The 14,504-nt window shown below is 32.3% G+C and overlaps 3 protein-coding genes across 6 annotated transcripts in view; all 3 read left to right on the forward strand.

The window, feature by feature from the left end:
• The first annotated feature begins 504 nt into the window (after nucleotides 1–504).
• On the forward strand, nucleotides 505–5,956 carry rdm1 (RAD52 motif containing 1). Its single transcript, NM_001007333.1, is given in 7 exon segments — nucleotides 505–744; nucleotides 1,036–1,215; nucleotides 2,616–2,738; nucleotides 2,825–2,987; nucleotides 3,779–3,877; nucleotides 3,958–4,037; nucleotides 5,458–5,956. Coding segments are annotated over 7 exon segments (843 nt in total). The 5' UTR covers nucleotides 505–639; the 3' UTR covers nucleotides 5,551–5,956.
• A 2,467-nt stretch (nucleotides 5,957–8,423) lies between these two features.
• The window catches only part of arhgap27l (Rho GTPase activating protein 27, like), a 78,503-nt gene continuing 72,422 nt past the window's right edge, over nucleotides 8,424–14,504 (forward strand). For 2 of the 4 annotated variants that reach the window (XM_073944340.1, XM_073944343.1), the window contains exons 1-2: nucleotides 8,424–8,528; nucleotides 13,830–13,902. The gene's annotated coding sequence lies outside the window, so the exon portion shown is untranslated. Of the gene's footprint in view, nucleotides 8,529–12,645; nucleotides 13,903–14,504 lie in introns of those variants that run through there. The other 2 variants (XM_073944339.1, XM_073944342.1) reach the window with 2 other exon arrangements.
• Nucleotides 10,437–12,787, forward strand: ifnphi3 (interferon phi 3). Its single transcript, NM_001111083.1, is given in 5 exon segments — nucleotides 10,437–10,562; nucleotides 10,670–10,753; nucleotides 11,625–11,771; nucleotides 12,157–12,252; nucleotides 12,352–12,787. Coding segments are annotated over 5 exon segments (546 nt in total). The 3' UTR covers nucleotides 12,445–12,787.

The following is a 14,504-nucleotide window of genomic DNA, read 5'->3' on the forward strand; positions in this document are numbered from 1 at the left end:
ACACATGCTGGATAAGTTGGCGGTTCTTTCCGCTGTGGTGACCACATTAATAAAGGGACAAGAATGAATTAAAATGCATCCAAAAGCGCCTTTCTGAACTTTCAATAGCATTATTATTGTAAAGCTGCATGTCTATTTATTCCAAAACGAACAAGATTACATAAAAAAGTTTATAAATCCTGTTCTGTACTATTCTTAACTATTTTATAATTTAGAACGTTCCTATGTTTTAAAAATGCGGAAATTCCAATTCATATCACTCCTTTTTTGTTTATTTTTATTAACATAAGTTACAGGGAATACATAAAACATTAAATTGTGCTAACATTGTGTGACCTGAATGCAAATTATACATATTCATTGTACATCTAGTAACAATGATACATGGGATAAGGCTAATTCACAGTACTCCTACTGGTCCTTTTTTGGTCATGCTAATCCAATCACAGCGCGTTACGTAGCATGACGTCTTAAGTGCGCGAAATGCGATTCTGTTTACGGAAGTCGTAGAGGGGAGCCGTGAAGAAGTGTGGACTGGTGTTTCTTATACGTTAAACAGCTTTTTAAATCCAACCAAACGCTTAATTAGTTAACCACACAGTGGTCAAGTGGTAGCTTCATTTAAAAATCCATATCTCGATGAATATTGAAGTCGATATAATTGAGTTCAAAGTCCCACTCGAAAACAACAAAACTATTTTTATTTGGGACATCCAGCCTACATTTACAGAGGCCTATATTTATGTAAGTTTCATATTATATTATATTATATTATATTATATTATATTATATTATATTATATTATATTATATTATTACCTTTTGAAGGACTAATGTTATTATTCAATCACCTGCTCTGCTCATGACGACTGGTTTTGTATAACTTTTGCAGAAATATTTACAAATGGTTTATTTTTTTGAGTAACAACTCCCAAATATCTCAGCTTTTGGATATTTATGTAGTTTATTGCATACATGTGGCCAACTGTAAACTTAGTTACTTCAGATATTAATTTACGCACTGTATCCCTTCCAGGAGTCCCTGTGGAGCGTGTATTCGGCATTTGGAGATCTTTACCTGCTGAAAGTGTGTCCCAATGCCACGGTGGCTGAACCTGGGTTTTACGCCTTGGTGAAGTTTTACTCATCAGCACAGGCATCTAAAGCTCAGCGGGCCACTGATAAACAGTGTCTTTTTCAGAGCTCTCCTTTAAAGGTAGCTAAACACTTATGTACTGTTGGGGATGTTTTCATCCACTCTAAAGTGATTTTGAGTCTTAATTTTTGTTGCAGCTAGCAGAATGGTTTTTGGTGACATTATTTAGACACATATTTTGAGAGAATACTTTGGCTTTTTTTTAAAGAACTGAACGATACAATGGGCAAATTTGCTACCCTTTTGTTATGTTAGGGATGAAAACATCCACTAAATTAAACTGTTGTAAAAATGCATCAGATATTTTGTTTCAAATCTTTTTAAATAAATCTGTTAATCAACTCAAGTCCTGATCAAAACTACTAGATTGCTTAGAAAATTACAGGATTTTAACTCTAATTGCCAAATTTATAAATTATATCACTGATTTGGTGAAAAAACACGCATAAAATGAAATATTTTCAGTGAAAAAAAGTAATTGTGGACTGTTTTTTTTACCTTTTATCACAGTCTTGGATATGTGAAACAACATTGCCTTCGATGCATTGTTTTTGATTGCTTTTCATTTCTTCTCCCTTATTTACTGTTAATGGCTGTTTTTGCCCCATTGGCTTCCATTGTAACTACATTTCTTTTGATTACAAAACCATGACACCATATAATCATGCATTTTTTTATTGTTTGTGGTTTTCCCTAATAGAAAGAGGTAAAATTTGTAATTTTTTACTGTTAATCCTCAGTTAACCCTTTAGATAGGCATGTGCAAAAAAAAGCTTAGTTCTGGATTTTATATGGAGTCAAACATAATTAACGTGAGTGTGAGAGTGACCTTTGTGCCCTTATCTTGATGTGTCTGAGAAAATCAAAATATGCACCTCCGCTGTCAGAACTACATGGAATAAACGGAAACAAAGACTGTGTATTTATGCAACATCAAATGTGGTTATAATGGAAGTCAATGGGGCAAAAACAGCCACCAACAGTAAATTAGGGAGAAAAGTGAGAATCTAACAATGCATCAAGGCCAATGTTGTTAGTAATCATTCACATGTTTAAGACTAATAAAAGGTTTTTAAAAAATCCAGTCCACAATTACATTTTATATTGAAAATATGTAATTTTGTGTGTTTTTTTTTTCTCACCAAATCAGTGACATCATTTGTGAACTTGGCAATTAAAAATGCTAAAATCCTGTAATTTTTTAAAAACATTTTGTAGTTTTGGTGAAAACTGAGGCTGATTAACAGATTTGTGCAAAAAATTTAAAAGATATTTATCTGATGCATTTTACAGCAGTTTTAATTAGTGGATGTTTGCATTCCGAACATAACACATGATAGTAATTTTGAACAGTGCACAAGGGTTAACTCATAACAGCAACTGATAAAGCTATAATGTGAAGGTTAGGATTTTTTTAATTATCATCTTTTTTTGTAATTATCTTTCAACCAACTCCTTAGGTCCGACTGAGCACAAAACAGAATCTGTCCTTCTATAGCAGTAAACCTCTCTGCCTATCCAAATGTCACAACCTTGCCAATCACTATCTGGGCTTTGGTGGCTGGACTACTCGCATTGTCACTGTAAGCATTGAATAGACTTTTCATTTTTGGCTAAGTGTGCATGTATTCAGGATAGTTCACAAACCTATTTTTTATTATTTCAACAGTTGAAGGATCTCTCTAACTGTGTGGATGCTGGATGCCAAGAAGAAACAGGCGACCAGGGTGTGCTTTTGAAATATGGCTGCATAATGGAGTTAAGCTTCCCACATCATGGTATGAGTTGTCAGGGGGTCGGTGTGGCAGAGGAGGTACTTGACAGTGATCAGGGTGAGTTTGATTATTTACCTATTTCCTATTTTAAGGGGAATGCTTAAAAAGGGGTCTTCTGGGGGGATTTTTTGAATATTTGTCATTAATCAAACAAAAATATTGACTCATTTCAGTGTTATTATTATTTTTTTTGTATAATGAATGTTTTTTAAGATACCGATATGACTGAATGTTATATATTCTATATTTAGTGTAGTCTTTTTCCAATTTTAAAGACATGGCATTAAATGTCTGGTATGGCATTAAAACATAATTTAAATGCTACATTTGGAACATAAAATAAATTTCTACATATATAAAAACAAATGTATTTCTTTTACTGGGAAGCATGTCGGGACTTTTTTATTTTTATTTACAATTGCAATTTTATAGTAAAGTACAGTAAAAATAAGACAAAAACAATCTATTTTTAAAATATATCAGAGATGCCCAAACTAGGGCCACAAGTCAGCCCGTGTGTGACAGAGTGGGCCTCAGTTTGCTTTAGTGGGTAAAACTGGGTTTGGGGGGCAACAAAATGATGGTTTGCTCAATAGCACTCAAGTGCAAAAACCAAAAATCCAAAGTAACAAAAAAACAGAAAAAAAAACATTGCCCATGACTATCAATGATATTTGGTTTTTGACACTACATACGAAAGATTTTGGGCACTCCTGATATAGATAGTATCAACTTAATCACATACCATGAAATAAAAAACACATACCATGAAATAAAAAGATAAATAATAATGTGGCTTAACAAAAATTACACAATAGGACTTAAATACATCTGCTGAAATCTTACAGATCCAGAGGAAAAGCTGAGAAAAAGGGGGGCATTAATGAAACGAGCTAAAGACAAAGCCATGGAGGTTGCGTTTGAAAAAGTGCTGCTCCTAATCCTGGGTTAGTATCACCAGCATTCTTCACAAGTGTTAAACAATATACTCTAGTAACATTCATGTCATGTAATTATTGTCCTGCAGGGAACGGGAAAGTAGCAATTGAAATCAAGATTGATCCAGATGAGATTGTCCCTGAAGAAAACTCGGAAGGAGTCATAAAAGTATGTGTGTTCCTTGAAACTCTTTGAACATTCAAGTTAACGGTTTGTTATATTTATTATACAGAGCTCTTTAATAATACCGCCACTAAATATGAGTGAACAAAGGCTGCAACATCTTCATTGTTTGACCTTTTAATCTTTGACTCAAAAAATTACCAAAAAACATGCTTAAATTTGTTTTTGTAGGAGAGTTTCACCAAGTTTCAAATTATTTGTGTTGATGTCAGTGACATCAGATTGGATTTTTCAAGACTTTCTGACCTCAAGGCTCAACTAACTTCTGCAATTTTTCATCTGTAATTTTTGGAGATTTCTGTTGGAGATTTGTTCTTCCAGGCTGATTCAAACCACTTAAATTTGTCTGAAATAACATTTTGCAAAGACATTTGTTACATATGAGCCTTCCTTGCTCATATTAACCAACAGTGGCGATAAATAGAGGAGTATACAGTTCAGTCATCATATGCCCTATTATTAGAAAGGCTTATAAAACCATGCCAAGCTAATTATAATCGAATAGTGTATTGAAATCAGTTAATAGTGTTATATGTTAATATCAGGATTGGTATCAAACACTGCTGTTAGGAACTGATCAGTAATAATGGGAGAAACAAAGCTTCAAATCTAGACAACCAGTAGCTTCGCAAAACTAATAAACAGAAATGCAGACAAAACATGGATTAAAATAGTCTTTTTCAAACACACTGTAAACGTTCAATTGAAACTAACATCTCAGATGCACTTAGCTGATCATATAATGTAATTAAACATTAAGTGTTTTTATAATATGCGTCTTTATGTAAGGGATAATCAAAGGATTTGAAGTGGAGGTGAACATTGACACTCTTAACGGCTTTAACACACATCTTTCAAAATCAAAGTTGTGCATCACAAGAACGTTGAGAAATGCTGCTCTTACAGATGACAATTCTAAACGGAAGATTAACGCATCCTACCTGAAGGCGCTGGTCGATATGGCGCCTTCCAGTCCATGCAGCAACACAGAAAAAGGTCTATATTTTTAGTTACTTTGTGCGCTTTGCTAAAAAGGACAAGACCATTAACTAATAGTTTTTCTTTGGTTGAAAATGTCTACAAACTATTAAAACTGATTCGAGATCAGGTAAAAATTACGACGTTTGTTCAGTGATTCACCATTAGGGTGGCGTTGTTAGTATACCCGCATAACAAAAATACATTTTTTATTTATATTACACATCGGAGAACCATTGAATTTTCTAAATGTTTCAAAACAGTAACAAACCCCTGTACACTGATATAATCTTGCTGATTTGCTCCGAACAACTGATTCGAAAATAAAGATTTGTAGATGTTTTGAAGCATCATGAAGCAGTCACCACTTGGTCAGTGGTTTAGCAAAAACCAACCGGTGCACTTTATCAACTACTTTATTTGGCAGGTAAATGATATCTCCTGGACTCATATTGAAAGTGCTGACAGTAATGCAGAGGAGGATTTCCTATGGGACCTCACAGAGGACCTTCCTTATTGACACCCACTCAACACCAATGTTTTCCAGATAAGTGACCACTGAAAAGGGGACATGGATTCTATTTAATGCTTAGTATTGACCACAATGCCATAGGTTTGCAGGATTATGGTTATATTTTATGATAATCCTCTCAATTTCAGTTCATCTGACCTCAGGTTCCTCTTCTCTGTTTCTAAAGTGATTCTCTGTTTTTTTATGTGGCTGACACACCAAGGCCACAGGTTGGGGTTTTAAAGGTCAGCTCACATTTCAAGCCAACAATGTCATTTCAGAAAGACTTTAGGGAAGTTCAAACTTAATTATTATGGTCCGTTTTTGTGTTTGGTGTACTTTGGAAATGGGCACTATATTAGAATACTTAAAGACTTTTTTCTTATTAAAATAAAATACATTTTGTGTGTTGTGATATTTGATTTTGAATGTTATTTGAATGAATATATATCGTTTAAGTCAGAATTATTAGCCCCCCTTTGAATTTTTATTTTATTTTTAAATATTTCCCAAATGATGTTTAACAGAGCAAGGAAATTTTTACAGTAGGCCTGATAATATCTTCTGGAGAAAGTATTTTTTGTTTTATTTCAGCTAGAATAAAAGCAGTTTTTAATAATAAACTGTCATCATGGCAAAGATAAAATAAATCAGTTATTAGAAATGAGTTATTAAAACTATTATTTTTAGAAATGAGTTGTAAAAATTTCACCGTTAAACAGAAATTGGGGAAAAAAATAAACAGTGGGGCTAATAATTAATAATAATTATTCTGACTTCAACTGTATATATAATTAAATGACAATATAGCATTACATCATCATCATCATATACGTCTTTATTTTGTTTATTTATTTTTTCTGTTTATTGCTTTTGTTTGCTGACGTTATATCAATAGTTTGCAATAGTTTTTATTTTTGTTTAAAAAATTAGTTTTTTTATAATTTTAATTAGTTTTATTTATCAGTTTAAGCAGATTTTTCTTTCATTTCACTTCATGTGTGACTACTTATTTGAATAAAATAAAATCTATTTAAAAAATTAAAATATGTAATTTTGTATTAATTGTTGACTATTAGCTTGTTTGTGTGTGTATAATTTTTTTGGTTTCTTTTTGGTGTAATTAATACATCAAACTCAATTGAAAGCAAATATTTCCTTGGAAAATAGCTGAAATAAAACAAGATTATGATTTTTTATATTTTATGTTATTTTACCTAATGTTGGAATTAGTTTTATTTGCAGTTTTTTTTAATGCTAAATAACCTGTTGCCTTCATTTTGTCTTATTTTGATGTCAATATAGTTTTAATATAAATATTTAATTAGTTAATTGCACCAGCATACATGTTTCCTTTGAAACTTGCAGAAATAAATCAGCAAATTTCAGTTAACTACAATAACCCTGCTTAGAAATTGTATTTTTCTCTTTCAGTTTACTGGAGTAAATATTATTTTTTAATAATATTATATATTTTTTATTTTTAGTTTTTATTTATTATTATTTTCATTGTTTTTTTTTTTCATTTTTAGATTAGAACAAATCTTGTAAGCTTGCGTTTCAACTTAATTGCCACTAGGTGGCAGTACTTACAAAAATCATCTCATTAAGCCATGGGCAACAGTGGCAAGAAAAAAAATATTTAGGATTGAGAACCAGAACTCAAATTATAAAAAACAAACTATAAAAGCACTACAGATAAAAGGATGCTCTCATTCAGTTCCTTCAGCATTTTAGATGCTTCATTTAACATAAATTTAACATTATTACAAAATCATTAATTTAAACAGATGAATACCAGCTGTGTTGCTCTGAAATTCATGCACCCATTACCTGTGGAGGGCCTCTGGATTCTGTTATTAGATTTTATCTGTTTTCTCTGTTTTGTCTTTGTCATATCTCACCATTGGGTGGCACAAATTTACTTCCCTCTATGTTTATATAAAATTGTGGTTTTTAAGTCACTTTTGGCACATCAAGGTTAAAAGCTGGATGGCTTACAGCCTGGTTCAATTAAATGAGGGTAAAATTGAGATTATGATCAGAAAATGTGCAAATACAGCTGCTTATTTAGGTCCATGTTCAGTCTATGAGCTGTTTGATCTGCAATTGTTATTCAGTGATCTTGGTTGATCTCTCCTCAAATCTTTCCCACTCCAAAAAAAAACTTGTATTTTATTGCAATTTATTTTTTGAGATGCAAATTTGTAATGTTGTTAAATCTAGTTTTTCATTTGCGAATCCTAGCAAAAATCATCCATTCCCTTCTGATTTTAAACAAATGATTCCCGTTCACTCTATTATGCATCGTCAGTTACAGATTATTATGCTATAAAATATGTATTTTTCAATGTGACTCCAGATGGTTAGCCCAAATGTGGTGGTGGGATAGGTAAAATCACATATTCTGTTCTTGCTTCATTGACTGCCAATAGAATCTAGAATGTTTTTCAAAATGTTTTATTTATTTATTAAAATATCTCTACATAATCAAGCACCCTTGTATTATTCAGAAATGATCTTCATCCAAATCCCAGAATTTGGCTCATGGGGCAGGGGTGATCAATACTGGACCCATAGCCTAATCTTCCAATCTCTGTGAGATCGTCACACCTTATTTTTAAACATCTATATAGACTATTTTTTATTTTCAGTCCCTTTCCAGTATTTTTCACATGATGTTTCACCTATATTGTACTTATTGTTTATTATTACTATATTGTATATCTTTTTGTGTGTGTAATTTAACTTTGATTGTACTGCAGGTGCTAAAGAAAGAAAGAAAGAAAGAAAGAAAGAAAGAAAGAAAGAAAGAAAGAAAGAAAGAACTGATTTACAATGAAGTCGTTCTCATGTCATACTTGATGTGTCCCAATATGTAGTGAACCAAGGTCATTACTGTTCAGTGCCCGAATTCATGCACACGACCTGCTGATGAACAACCTCAGGAGCTAGGGTGCTGATTTTGAGACGCAGCCCTACGGAAGGTCATTAATGCTTTTGTTTTTTCTCCTTTGGGATATTGTAATGTTCTTTTATGTATGGTCTTCTCAGACTGTTTCGTCACGCTTGCAGTTGGTTCAGAATTTAAAGGTTATACGTTTTTAAGTAGAATTAGTCCTAATAAATTTTTTAAAATCTTAATAATCGCACCCATTAAGTTATCAAATGAAAGCAGTATAATTTGCTCTGAAAATAAGATGTTTATATTAAAAGTATGCTTGTTGAAATGTGTTTGACTTGTGCAAAACCTTATAACCTATTAATTGGTCTGACTCATCAACACATGTGGATGAGTGTGTTGAGAAGCTTACTCAGATGTAGGAATGTCTGATTGTGTCTGTTTATCTCCCTGAGGCGCTTGGCATACACCAGTTCAGTGCTTGATTTCTCTTCCCTCCTTCCTCCTCTCTCCCTTCAGTTCTATTTTTAATTCTTTGGGAGTGACGTTCACTGAGCCTGCATGGCTCACACACTTTCACTTCCCTGTGCTCATTTTCACTTTCCAGGGTATGATGCCAGTGGGTCTCTCCATATACCCACGAGGCTGAAAAAGCAGTATTTCACTAGAAACATATGTAGAATAACGATTACTTTTTCTTGCACATTAAACCACAACCACAAGTGCCACGCAAGATTTAAACACACACAGACAATCTTGGGCAAATCCCAGTTGTGGGCACTCATTTCTCTTTCTATCATTCTTTTTTTCTTTTCAAATAAAACATTGAATACAAAGAGATACTATTAAGACTTGTTGTTTAAAACTTTATTGGCATTTAAAGTGTGAATTCTTACTCAAACATCAAGTAATTGTTATATATTTTAATACAAATATTCATTTAAAATTTTATGCTAATAATAGTGACAATACACATTGGGCTAAAAGGACATCTAAGATCAACACGGATGTTATTTTGTTAAAAGAAAAGTTAAATATTAAACTGAATAAGCTTAAGGTAATCATCTGTGAATGTGGTCTGGTTAAAAACCACAAACCAAGACCACATTTTAAGCCAAGCAATGCCAGAAAAAGTATCTGTGGTCGTTAGGTATACTGACCATATTTATTGGCCGTATATTATGTCAGTTATATAGTGTTGTGAACAATACTTTGTGCTTCCAGATTCAATGCAACTTATTTCAAATCTCACCCTCTTTTTGTTTACTGTAATTTATATAAATGTGTGATTAATTTTATTTTATGGCACTGCAAAATATAAGCCATAATGAGGCTATTTGCTGTATCAGGAGTTTTTAAGTATAGTAAATTAATTGTAAAGTTGGTTTTGTCTTAATTGTGTTTAAGCAGCTCATCTGTGACTAAGCCTACCACTTAATAAAGCAAAAATAATAACTATAAAAATACAGCAACTAGTACACCAACAAAAGCATGCATCGGCATGCCACGACGTTAGTCATGCACAGTGTTTTCTGCTCAATATAAGACTACTCATCTGCCATCATTTATTCATATTCAGTGGAATGTATTTATTTTATTGGGATTTGTTTGCACCCTGGGCTCTTAGATACCACACAGATTAATTAAAACCCGAAAGTTGTTACTCTAGCAAAACATATTCCGTTAGCTTCCGTTAGAGATTCTCTTGAATGAACGAACTCGAAAACTCCGCGCAAGACCTTCATGAGCTCGTGAAAAATCCCCTCTTTCTCTTCAAGATGAAAGAATTAATGCGAAATCACGCCTTTTCGATTTGTTCACAAAATACTGTATATAAACTTCAGATACATTGAATCCATCACATAACGACAATCGAGTTTTGGAGGATACTCAACATTTCAAAGAGGTGAGTCAGATTATTGACCCATAATTAACCTGGTAATGTATAGTTTGCATCATACTAATTTCTGATTCCGTATAGGCATCTGTCAGAATGGACCTTCACCGTGTGGCCTGGCTGTGCACCTTTTTCTGCTTTGTGCAGGTTTGGTCATTGCCAACAAACTGCAATCTTCAGAAAAACTTAATGAAGAGGACCTATACACTTCTGGAGACTGCGGTAAGATTTATTGCAGATAATCGTCAGTTTTATTATTGTATGTAACGAATAATTAATTGCATATTCAACATGTGTTAGGTCGTCTAACGAATATAATCTTGTTTTAGGGAGGGCTTTTCCCTATGCAATGCCTGGACGACCGCGTTTCTATACCATTCCCGCAAAATGTGTTCGAGTATAACGAGGATCAGGTAAAATCTTTAACACAGCTGTTAATCTATGGGTGCTTGGCATATTTGACACTTCCCAAAAATCTTTCATTTAAATTAATATTTTCTATAGGATGTTTTACAAAATTATATTTGTGCATTAGTTTAGTCAGTACTGAAGCTAAATCTGGAGCTAATCTAATAAAATAACTTTTATAATAATGTAAAAAACAAATAGCCCAAATTTATGTTAGGGAAAATTATTAAATACAATTTTCAAAAATATATAGCAAAAATAAAATAAAATGTATATTTATAATTTGGTTGAAATGTTTTAGTTTTTTTTCTTCTTTTTTGCAATATCTTTCATTAATTTAAATGTATTAACTTTCTATTTCTAAAGATGTTCTGTGACTAAATATAATTTTAATAAATACTATTGCATAAAAAAATGCACCAATATATATTACCCATATTCACTGGGGTGTACTCCTATATGCTGAGCTTTATAATATAAGGTAGGCCTGCAAAAGAATAAACCTAATCAACCAAACATATTTTACAGTATATATACAGAGAGAGAGAAATAGCAGTCAACATTTAAAGTGGATTGAAACTTTTGGTCAAAGTTGTCCTAAACTGAACAATAACTATTCTTTTCCCTTTTTTTTTTTGCCAATTTAGAAGTTTTTTTTTAAATTTACCTCAAATGATGAATACCATATATGTTTGCTTTAAGTTTGATATGTTTTTTTATTGACCCCAAAATTAGAGAAAAATTTCATATAATGCTATTTTTGCCCCTTAGGACAAACTGAAGAGCCTACAGAACTATAAGACCACACAATTAAGTTTACATTTGCCTCACTTGTGTTGTTTTGTTAACACATTTACTCTTTTATTTTATTTAAAGGTTACTGGTGTTAAAAAAGCTGTTTATCAGACACTCCAGAACATTGACGCATTGTTTGAGAACTTCGGTGATCCGGACCAGTGGGATGCAGAGAAACTGGATGACTTTAGAGGCATCGTATATCGGCAGATTAAATACAGCACATGCGTAAGAATCTTACATTTTACCTACATTCTCCTTTAGTTTAAATAACACTTTTAAAAAATTGACATACTGCTTTGCTTAAATAGGATGGACAGGCCTACAAGTAGGCTACCTTGCTCTGCTTTCTCGAGCTATATTTCATTTGCCCGTTTAAAGTAAAACAGTATAGAATACTATAGTGCATCCTAGAATTCTTGTATGATTTTTACTTCTATTTGAAAATACTAATCTTGTAATGCATTATGTTCATGTTCCAATAATCAATCATTATTAACTCATTAGAATCCAGTATTCGCAGTTTAATATGTATAGATAATTTTATGACTTTCGGCTTAGAATTCCCTTTGGCATTAATTAATTCATATTTTCTATTTCTTTGTAAATACAGATCATGAACAAGACTGAAGTGGCTCAGGATTTTCCCAGCAGAGAGGCTTCGCTCAAGGTTTACTTTGAGACAATATCCTCGACTCTGAAAGAAAAGGTATGTTTTGTGTACAATCAATGACTGTCATTTCACGTGTGTTACATTTTAAATTCATGTAATAAACATTCTAATGCTGAATCAAATTTTTCCATGCAGAATTCCAGTTACTGTGCTTGGGAAATTGTGAGAAGTGAGATTCTCCGCACCCTGGAGTTCATATTAAAAAACAACTCGGACATCATGTTATGAGTTTTTATAGTACTTTAAATGTTATTTATTTATTTATTTATTTATTTATTTATTGGATGACTGACTGATCGATTCAGTGACTGATTGATTGTTGAGATAAGTGCATTCACTTTTTAAACCTGATCATTGTTAGAAACAACTGTTACATTCACTTTTGACTTGCATTACAGTTTTGTTACATCGCCATTTCCATTCAGCACTGGACAGTTCGCAGCTTAAAAAAAAAAAAAAAAAACATCTGAACCACACCACAGTATTAATTCATTTGTATGTTTTGTTACATTTTTACAACGTTTTCGTAATTATTGATTAATAAAAATGTTTTTCATACAGTCAGCTGTACAGTCTTGTGTTATCATGAAACATGCTACAGTGAATTAAAGAGATCAATGCAGTTCAATAGCAAATGTCTTAAAAACGGGAAAATATGAATGTAAATCTGATAATATTCAGTAAACGATGAGCTGTTTTTTTAATCACAGTGTTCTCTTTCTGTCTCTAAACTTTGGTCTTACACATTGATGTGACCTTTTCTACTTTTGTGCATCTATGCAACTTTTTTGTTCCAGCAAAGGCTATTTCTAATTTTAGCAGACATAATGCTATATGAGATATGAATATTAGCGATCATGCTTTAACCACATATCCTGTGTTTGAACCTTGCAAAATAACATCCTGTTTTTGTGTCTAGAGCACATGCAAATTTGTTATACTGTATAGTTACCACATGACATGCACTGTGGTCAAATATGTAACTAAATACTTTTTAATCTCTACCGTTTCATATATGCAAGTTTTTTTATTTACCATTTTTCTTTTTTTGCAAATATCTCAATATAACTGTAGTTTCATATTTTTTTTTTCAAATTGTTGTTACCATTTGTCAATGTTTACCTTTTACTTGTTTTGTAGAGGGAAATGGACAATTGTGAACTGGTAGCGTAGGAAGAGCTTAAAATGAATTGTACACACACACACATGAATAATAAATAACATAAATAATTCTCAACTTGTCCGTATGTGATCTATAGCTGATTAACCATGTGGATGGATGATTACAGCCTTCTAAGACCTACCAGTAGGTGCAGAACGCCCCTACTGGCCCATATCTATCAGCCGATAACCACTGATAATGGCCATTCAATCAAGTGATAATTTTGAATTGGCTGACACAGTTATGTTTACACCACAGTTGTGGTTAAAGGTTTTACAATCAATAAACTTAGAAAGCTACGGAACAAACAATAATTTAAAAGTCGACTCTTTAAGTAGTCACAGGTGAGCTTTTCTGTTTTGTTTAAACAAAATAATATTTTTGGCTCAAAGAGTCATCCATATTCTAAACTAATGGCATTTACAGAGAAAAATGTACATTTGTTTTGCAGTCAACAAGATAACGCCGTGAACTAGCTTCTCTCTTCCGTAGAGCTGATTGAATCTAAGAACAGAAACTATTAGGTAAGTCTATGTTCTGTGGTTTGGCCAAGTACTGCACATTTATGATTTGAATACCCTTAATCATGGTTTATTAAAAGAAGTGTAATACTGTATGTTATGGTTCATGTAGCATCAAGGTTCAATTGTGATTTATGGTTGAACTTTTTTGTATGCTTTTAAGTTTACCTGTTACACTCCTTGAAAATTAGTTACAAGTTAGGATGGCTTAAAATATTTAAGGGATGTGAGTTACTGCCAAGTCAGTGTGCAAAGAAAAAAAAAAGACTATAGTCAGGCCTAAGACCAGAGGCATCACCATCAAACTGACGGAAATTACACCTGTACACCTTGGTAACTGTTGGACAATAATATATTATTGTTTAAATCATATCTTTATCATTTGATTTGCGTTGTTTTGAGTGCAACTAGCCATAATTTGTAATGTGTTTATTATTTATTTATTGTCTTGAATTGCATTATATATATATATATATATATATATATATATATATATATATATATATATATATATATATATATATATATATATATATATATATATATACATACATACATGCATGCATGCATACATACATACACACACACACACACACACACATATA

The sequence above is a fragment of the Danio rerio genome, chromosome 3 (assembly GCF_049306965.1).
Source record: "Danio rerio strain Tuebingen ecotype United States chromosome 3, GRCz12tu, whole genome shotgun sequence".
NCBI classification, from domain to species: Eukaryota; Metazoa; Chordata; class Actinopteri; order Cypriniformes; family Danionidae; genus Danio; species Danio rerio.